This window comes from Malaya genurostris, chromosome 3 (genome assembly GCF_030247185.1).
Source record: "Malaya genurostris strain Urasoe2022 chromosome 3, Malgen_1.1, whole genome shotgun sequence".
Lineage (NCBI taxonomy): Eukaryota > Metazoa > Arthropoda > Insecta > Diptera > Culicidae > Malaya > Malaya genurostris.
The window spans coordinates 209,181,280-209,190,823 of record NC_080572.1 but is presented as its reverse complement, the minus strand read 5'-3'; the positions used below and the strand labels follow the sequence as shown (position 1 = coordinate 209,190,823).

General features: G+C 36.4%; 1 protein-coding gene across 1 annotated transcript in view; it reads right to left on the bottom strand.

Moving 5' to 3' along the window:
- Positions 1 to 355: 355 nt before the first annotated feature.
- LOC131433705 (protein scabrous) overlaps positions 356 to 9,544 on the bottom strand; it is a 130,205-nt gene continuing 121,016 nt past the window's right edge. The window contains exon 4 of the mRNA XM_058600245.1: positions 356 to 3,709. Within this exon, the coding sequence (XP_058456228.1) occupies positions 2,798 to 3,709 (912 nt within the window). The 3' untranslated portion in view covers positions 356 to 2,797. The remainder of the gene's footprint in view (positions 3,710 to 9,544) is intronic.

The following is a 9,544-nucleotide window of genomic DNA, read 5'->3' as shown; positions in this document are numbered from 1 at the left end:
CCTCGGGCGCCAGAAATGCTCACTACGGCTCTGGTGGTCAGTATGTGTAGGAAGCAATAGTCAAAACTTTGAATACTTTTTTAAATGTTCACTATTCAAAATCAGTGCTCATTTTAATAAAAAAAACCCCTCACTTCATACCGATAGGTACCTGGTAACAATAGGAACATACTGCTTGGATAATTATCGTTGTAGGCGGGATTGGAAGAAAACAGTTGAACCTAGCACTTTAAATTCAATAGATCTAGATTAGCCATTTTATAACGAGCGAATTCCAACCTACCTTTGTTGTTTGTTGAAAGTTCATTTAGAAGATTTGTCATTGGGGTTTCTTTCTATAACAAAGAACAGCTGGTTTCGTATAAAAGTCATATATATTTTATTGTTGCAATTTTTCATCCATTAAAACTCATAGAAGTGTTCCACTTGGTTCGTAATGAAGTTTAAATATATCTTTTCATTTGCATGAATAAATTCTCGTTCTTTTCTTTATATTTATTACCTCAAGTTAGCAACTATAACCTTAAAGTGACTTGCATTCTTTGCCAAATTCTAGTTGATGACGATAATAATACCTAAAACTATGTACAAAATCATGACTCGGGTGTTTCCAGTTAGCGCTACATACCTATCTAATTTCACACATCGTTTCGATTTAGCAGCAGAATGTCAAGCATAACATTTCCTTAGCAACTACAAATAATGAAATTCATAATCTCTTCCTATGTTTCATCAGGACCATTTTGCTTCATTCGGGAACGAGCGAAACTTCCGCTTTGATTGTACTAAAACCAACGGGGTCTTGAGTACCTTAAACTTAACTTAGGCTACAATTCGTTCGAATACTATAAATAATGATTTTTGTTATATTAAGATGCATCTCCTATATTTACATTTTATGTTTAAAATTTCATTTTATTTTGCTTTTTATCTGATATGTGAGGAATTTTCTACCTTACAGATGAAAATGAATGAAATTATGCGCGAATACATATCAGTCCTTCAGTTCGATTTATATGTATTTTTTTTTTCTTCCATTAACTTTGTTTTTGAACATTAGTTGAATGTTACATATTTTTATTTCTATTGAGTTGAGAGGTCATAAAATAATATTTTTTTTTCGTTAAATAAAAACACTTAGGGGTACCTTCGGAATTTCAATTTCCACACCCACTAACTGAACTTCAACATTTACTCTTTGCTTTGAAAGACAAATTTCTTTGGTTTTAGGTGTTATTTCATTAGTTTTGTTTTTCTTCGGCAGATTAATAAACTGCGAACCATCACTTTCCGGTACTTTTTTGATGTACTCAAAAGTGTTCACTTGGAGTTTAGGTTTACAGATGGCAATGAAATATAGAATTTAAGAAGACTATCCTGTGTTGGACCTTACTTTATTTGAGAGGCAATTCAGCAGAAAGATTGACCACATTTTTTTGGGCATTGAAATCTCTTTGAGATAGTCGACACGGTTCCATAAAAACTGTCAATTCGAGAAAGCCAAGCTAGAGTTTTTTTTAAACATATTTGAAGCTGCTTTTTTGTCTTAGTCACTAGCATCGGAAACCATTCTAGAGAGAGAGAGAAAATATTATAGGTTGAGTGCTTTCCACAATAATAAAATGATTCACTGGTCACTAACAAAACTGACAGATGCCTGAATTATTTCAACATTCCGCTTGCTACACATGAGGATGCTGGGTATGTGGCTTCAGGTATAAGGGAAATGAGTCACCCAGCGTCTCCATTAGATGAAATAGTATTTCCAGTCTAACATGTCCAAGCTGGATTATAAATTCTTTCAATACAAATTTTCAAATAGACCATCCAAGCAAAGCATATTATCTACTACTTTCATAGTTTACAACGTATCAGGATGCCAGTTTTTGAAATGGTACTTTAATAAGTGAACAGTGATTGGATTTAAGATGCGAATAAATTGGAAAGTATATATTCAAATAAATAACGATAAAGTTAAATAGAACGTTACGATTACGACGAACCTAAAACACTCCATATTTTATGAGTTGCGTCAATACGGCGGCGATGTTTTCGTTCCACACGGGGCTACCAAGCGCAGTTCGTTACAAAATGATTCCGAACAACATATATTCTAATTGAGGAAAAGAATCATCGAATCGAACGCACTGCAGCGGAATCGTAAAATTTTCCGCCGCAGGATTTCAGAAAACAAGGATGTAACAGCCATAAAAAAGTAATCAGTCAGAATAAATTTTCTTCCTCTCTGGGTGAGTGGGGATCCCATCCGAGCACGGAGTGTTCCGTCGCTGTGTGCCGTTTGGTAGGATGCAGAGATAGATGAAAGGGAGAAGCTACTTTGCCACCGAAAAGACTAATAACCTTTTTTGATGGCAATTTAAAGTACTTAGACTGACAAAATTAATTGGCCACTGGAGAGCCGGAATTGCGTATGGTTTTGTGCTAGCCGAAACATCGAATAGCATAATCTTCGGGGACTGGGCATTTGAGGATGAACAAAAAAGTTAAACAGTGTTGAGGTTACTGTGAGTGCTTGAGTGGGGACAACGAGAACCGATTTAGTTTCAAGGATCAATGTTGACCTGCGGTTGGCTAACCTCAGAGATGAGCTACTACATCTCGGAACTGATATGATGCTATCCCTACTGCTGTACAAGCATACTTACAAACACACACATACACATGTTGCAACATAAAACCGTTTCCGCCGCTGGTCCTTCCTAGTAAGTAATTTACAAACCAAAGAGAATCAGTGCATATCCTATGGTTATTTTACATTCTGCTTTTCTTCAAACTTCTAGACTCCAGAATCGGCTGACCGCTGGGGCGATAATGTGGTCAGTAAGGTAGTTTCATGTTGCGAAATCGCTGCCATCGGTGCGGACGAGAATGGTTCCGCAATTATTGGACTTTGCGCACCTTCCTCCGCCCGTTCTCGGTCGCCGGCGAGGGTGCACTGTGGCCGCCGGGCAATCATCATATGGCTGGACTTGACCGCTATCCATTCGTTGCGAGAAGCATCGAACCATGTCAGACCCAGATTGTACCGACCGTTCAGATTGGCGTGCTGACAGTGGGAAAACCACCAGCCTCCTTCGTAATTGCCAGCACAATGTGTGTTCGAGATATCCCGATCGACGTCGATGGCAGAAAATTGCATGTGGTTCTGGTACTCGAAGGCATCCGAAGCGTTCCCATCGTATCCGGCCAGCTCCAAGCGGAATCCATCCTCCCGGGAGCCAATTCTGAATGCATCGTAATCCGCAAACCAGGTATTATCGTAGATATCCTGCATCACGATCCGAAGCATCGAGCAATTGTCGTTAGTAAGATGGTGCAATGCTTGGTTACCGATCCAAAACTCCCCCGCCGGTGTTCCGAAGCCATTGGCGTAGTCTTCCCAGGAGCGATTAAAGTCCACCGAACCGTCCTGGCGTCGCTGGATTGTGGTCCATTCGTTGAAACACTGTGTCATCAAAGGATGATGCTGACCAGTCGGGGCAATCAGATAAAGATTTCCTTCGCCACTTTGACCGCTTTCACCCCGAGCTTTCATTCGTTCGATTTGGGTGCAATCCCGGGGCAGCTTGTTGATTATGGTTTCGTATTCGCTCTCGACGTTTTCCAACTGTTGCACCAGTTTCGTCGTACGTTGCAGCTCGGTCGGCTTGGATGACGAGTTGTAATCTAAACGGGACTCGGCTTCGAACTGCAAAGATAGAAACATTGAAAATTCAATTAACCATCGAATCGGTTCTTGGAATTGTAGCAACAAATGATTGATAGTTTTACGGGTTAAGCACAGCTTTTTAAGTACAGCTGAAAATTGTTCTGCTAACGCTTCCTAGTGGATAGTAAATGAAAAACACTGGGCAGTTGCGGCATGCATGATATTAGGGAACCATTAAAGACTATGTTCCGAAGTGGAAGCCAACTAAAAGAAGTTTGTTCCATAATCCCTTTACGGAATATTGACCTGTGATGATAATCTTTGCAGCTAACTGGTGAACTGAGTGGCAACCGTTGACTCTACACACACACACAGTTATACTAATATCCTTATTAAGATTGAATACTAGTTCATGGAAACCATAAAAAGAGGAGTTTAGTCCTACTTACGATTATTCTAATTAACTTGTTATGAATATCTTTTCAAATTGAATTGGGACGAGTGTAAATTCATTGTCCAAAGCCGCTTGCATGAGATTCAAGACTTATCTCTTTATCATGATTAGTGATTTATGAGTAATATAACCCAAGTAGCATGTTAAGTTGCTGTCCTGTATATTTCTACTGATTGTACAATTTATCAAGTTAGTTTATACCACTATTCTAGTAACTGTTGTGTTATGGAAAAAGCGCAATTTTTCTGTGTTGTGCAACATACTTTCAAGTTCATCCGTTATTACGAACATTGTGCAACTGATACAAAAACTCATGCGTTGATCCCATCAAAAAGGTTGTAATAAAATCAGCGAAAAAACAATTGTGAAACAAGTGCAATCTACTACGTAATGTAAACAATGACGTTTACAAAAACATAACAAACATAATTTCTAATAAATAAGTTTCACATTTGATTTTCAATACAACTGCTCTCAACACAAACATGGATCTTGTAAAATAATCTGCACATGAAAAATGATAATGCTACATATTGTAGAATTGATCTTTTGTGTTTTTGTATATGAAAAATAGACAACGAACTACATTTGTTATGGTGAAACATGTATTCGTACGCCCGAAATTTTCAAGCGCCTTTAAATTAACGGGTTTTGATGATTGTACACAAATTTTTGTGAAAATAACAGTCTATTATTTTTAATGAGAATAATCGGAACGGTGTTTAGAATACGTGTATTCAAACATTCTTTAAAATTCTCAGATGATTTTGATCAAACTAATGTGTAATTGTGCGTAAAAACATTATTACGCACAATCGCTTAAAATACGCACAAATTCTGAATAAATACACTTTCCACTAAGAGTTTACGTCATATTTACATATCGGTTTAGAAATTTATATATGGATATATCGTAACACATGCGAAAAACATCGAAACAATTTGCAAGCAGTTTCAACAAGGCTGTCCCTTTTAGCTTTTTAATGGATTGTTTTGCTTTGACACTTCTCATGAGTTTTTGGCTAATAAACTTGTTGATAAAACTAATTTCATTTTTGTTTTCTTTGTGCTGTCCTTCAATAATGATGGTGATAGATAAAAAGAAACAAATTTTCTGATTTTAATAACAAAATTAGTTGTCAATGAGAATTTCGTGTTGGATTGAAATATTGCTGGTTTGTGTCCAGGATATTCGCCAACTAAACACAGTCTCTGAAAATAAGAGTGTTTTTCAGCAAAGCAAATTCTCAATTTTTACTAGTTTTATAGTTATTTTGGAAATTTTGTTGTTAAAATCAACTAATTCAAAAACAGTCATACGAATTAGGGGCAGAGCTAATTTCGATCGTTCCGTGCAGTGATTTTTTCGGTAGTATTGTGAAACTTAACAGTGATAAGTTGCACAACTAATTTTAATATATATTTCCAAACATATCTAACATAAATAACATTTCTAAATCAATTGTAAAACATCTTGAAAGCTCAATAAGTTACATTTGCTACTTGGGAAACCACTCAACTACCGGCGGGTTGAGAAGCGATCTCGGGTAGGCAGCATTAAGGACGATGATCGTCAAATTGTCCACGTGTTGCATATCACCAGAGATGCCAGGTAATAAAATAATTTTAGTAGGCAATAATTTTAGTTAGCAAAAAAGATCGCGCCACTTTTCTAAAGTCTGTAACTTCTGACGAATGTCTGCAAACAATCGAAGTTTCAAAAGTCTGTGAAAAGTCCTTAGACGAAAAAAGTTTTACATGTTAACTAAAAAAATTGATAATTTACAGTCAAATTTGCAGATTTGGCATCTCTGCATATCACTGACAATTTTTCGCGATTTGTCGAAAAAAATGGGGTGCCGGTAACCGAAATCTGTAGACATTTTGAAAATGACGAAAAAAAACTTTGATTGCGAAAATTTTGATAGCACCAGGTATTAAATCACGCAATAAATCAATTTATGATTTAAGGTGGCGCTTCGCCGTGGTCAGGTCGAAGCGAGACAACTCACTGCTTCCTCTTGCTTTGTCGCCGAAATTTCACGCAAAATTGCAAATTTCTCCAATACTAGCCCGATTCACGAAAAATCAAAAACATACGATTGTAGGTAAATGATCTTACTATGCATTTGGCGAAAAATACCAGCTAGAAAGCTTTTCTTTCGCGAGATTTCGTGCGAGTTTTGTTAAACATTTTGTTTTCTTTTTTTCCTTTTCTCGCTATAAAAAACTCGCATATGTAGGGATGTGCTACGTTTTCAACAAAGCGTCAAAGCTAGTAGCGATGAAAATCATTACTGATTTCTGGTTCTACTGAAACATGAATAGAAATTATTTTAGAAAGTAGCAACACTTAGTTACATTTTCTACTCATCTATATTCAACGTTTACGCAGAGAGAACGGACAACGAAAACAAAAGAAATGTTCTTAGCGTCTACCGCATGTGCCATTTTACACACCCCAATGCATGCGTTGACATTGTGTGCGTGCGAAAGAATAAGGAAAAACTCATTTAATTTTTAAAACTCGCACGAAATCTTTCGATAAAAACGTTTATCAGGCACAATTTATATATGAATCGATAGAAAAATTAATCATCTAGAATCGTATGTTCTTGGAATTTCTATTTTCTTCTTCGTTTTCTCACAATTTTGGGTAAAGTGCGTGAAACCCCGGGATAGGCAGCGAACTCCCGTGACCACGGCGAAGCGCTACCTTAATATAAAAAAGTCATAAAAAATTTTTGTGTTGATTTTCACGCAATTCAAATTTGTTTCAAGCGCAGCAAAAAGTACAATCGTATTTTTGCTTTAGTATTCGGCACAAAAAGAACGTGCTGCTATTACACACACACATGACATTTGTCGGAATGACGCTATCTGCTTTCTGTCAAAAGGTGCCGGCAACCGAACATCTTCCCCTACTCAACTAGGAACAGATGGGAAGAAGACTACCAATGTTAAAAGAAGAGAACAGGACTGGGCAATGTACGCTGATTTGAGATTGTTGTCACTTTTGGATATACTAGCGGTATACTTAACACCCGTATTTTTTTTTTGACGAAAAACAGTGCATATAGTGAATAAAAAACAAAAGCAAATAATAATCTGGAACTAAAGCGTGATAAGTGGAACTAAAGCGTGATAAGTGGAAAATTACCAATTTCATGAGTATTTTTTCACAAACGATGGTCAAAAATAGGTACAAATCCCATAAAAATGTCTGATGACTTATTCTAGTTTGCAGAGCTTGTTAGTTTGTGGGCATAAAAACTTAATTCGGCACTACTGGTCCCCTCTTTTCCTGTTCCGGAAGCACCGATAGTGGTGCAGAAAAACTTAAAAAATAAAATTTACTTCGATTTCTCTGCGATGCTTGAACCGATTTTTACGTATCTTGATTTGAATTAAAGCTTATATTATATTTAAAGCTACTGTTAAATTTCATTCGGATCCGACTTCCGGTTCCGCAGTTACAAGGCGATGAGTGTCAAAGTTCGCTAAATAGAATGACAATATGTACCACACCAAAAGAAGAAGAAAACACAAAACAAACGATGCGTGCTTTGTTTTATTTCGTTCACGCTATGAAGAAATCGAAACGATTACAAATATTTGCTACTAGTGTGTAACATTGGTAAAATTTATTTGCAAAAAAATGTAATTTCACATCCGGTAGTGCAGTAATGTCGTACCGGTGGTGTAGTGATGTCAATAATAATAATAATAGTAATAATAATAAAAACAATAATCTTACTAGCTGTTTTATGCTGCTGATTCATGCTGTTTAGCTTGACTTACATATGCAGAAGTAACAAAAACGTAGGTTCGCTTCGTTTGTTAGATTTCGTTTAATTGAATTAATAGAAATAGAGTATGAGATACACACTTAAAAAAAATCCTGTGATTTTACATATTATTAGATGCGCATAAATGGAGCGTCGCATTTCACGCAAATTTACGTTTAAGAACGTTTAATATTGTGTCTAAAACTCCATGACCTGAAATTCATTGAAATAAAAAAAAAGAATACTGATAGCAACCGCAGTGACTTGAACCGACAATCATTGGATCGCAAGTACGTCTGTTAATCGACTGAGCCACAGAAGCATGCATCTGCTTGGCTGGTAAAAGGTGCATTCAAATTCATACAGTCGCACCTGCTAGCACAGTAAAATTCAAGCTCATCTAGCATTAAGTCAATACAAATAAAATTTTCCGTCATTTGACAAATTAGGTCTTTATGAATTACATCGTATGAGGGATTAAGTAACCTGTAAAATTCAAATTTTTTTGGATAGTAAGTCTAGGTTTAACTAGGTTCAAAACTGTTCCAATTTTTAGGTCATATTTGTTGCTGGAAAACAAACCACCTTCGGCTATTCCGTTCATCTGAATCCGGTTTCGGAAGAATTGGAAATGGGGATTAAAAACTGCAAAAAGGATCTGACTCACTTTTCTTGAAGATGACCAAATTCCTACTTCCGGTTCTGGAACTACAGGGTAAACAGGATTTGTAGAGTTGTTTGTTTTTGCGAATTCCACAGTAATATTTTTGATGTTATGAGTAATACACTGAACTCTTTTTTTATGCGAATTTACGTACCGCATAAAAAAAACCGCATAACTCTGAAAATTCGCACAAAAAAAAAATCCGCATAACTCTGAAACTTCGCATAAAACAAAAAGCACATAACTCTGAAACTTCGCATAAAAAAAGACCGCAGAAGGGAAACCGCATAACTCTGAAAATTCGCATAAAAACCGCATAACTCTGAAAAACCGCATAAAAAAGATCGCATAAAAAAAGACCTCAGTGTATGAGAAAGGCATCATTACACCACTAGGTGGATTAAAACAGATTTTTTTTTGCACAGAACTTCACCATTTTTTTTAAAAACAGGTATTTTTAATGATGGTTTTGGTTTAGTGTAGTCTTTCGTTTTAGCAGAGAAATTTTTCTTTTTTTAAATCAACAAAATTTAGCAACATTGTTGTATCGTGCTCTGAACAAGAATGAGTAATGAAAAAACCATGATAAAAACCTGTTTTAATCCACCTAGTGGTGTGATGATGCCTTTCTCATGTACATATAATATTGTGGTATTCTATTCAAACATTTTCTCTTCGATTTTTGAAAGAAACCAAGTGATTGTTTATGCATAACATTCAGAATAAAACAGTGCTTTGATTGCGTAAGCCATCCTTAAGAAAACGAAATGGGTTCACTATTATATGCACTTCCGGCACCGGAATTCAAGAACCAGTATAATCGAAGTCGGTTCGTACGGCCACCAACTAACATGACACACAAACTCTTCTAATACGCACCCTATAACTCCGGATTCGGAAGTCGTATCCGGATGAAATTCAGGAATTTCGTATGGGACCGGGAGACCTTTCATTTGAATCTAAGTTTG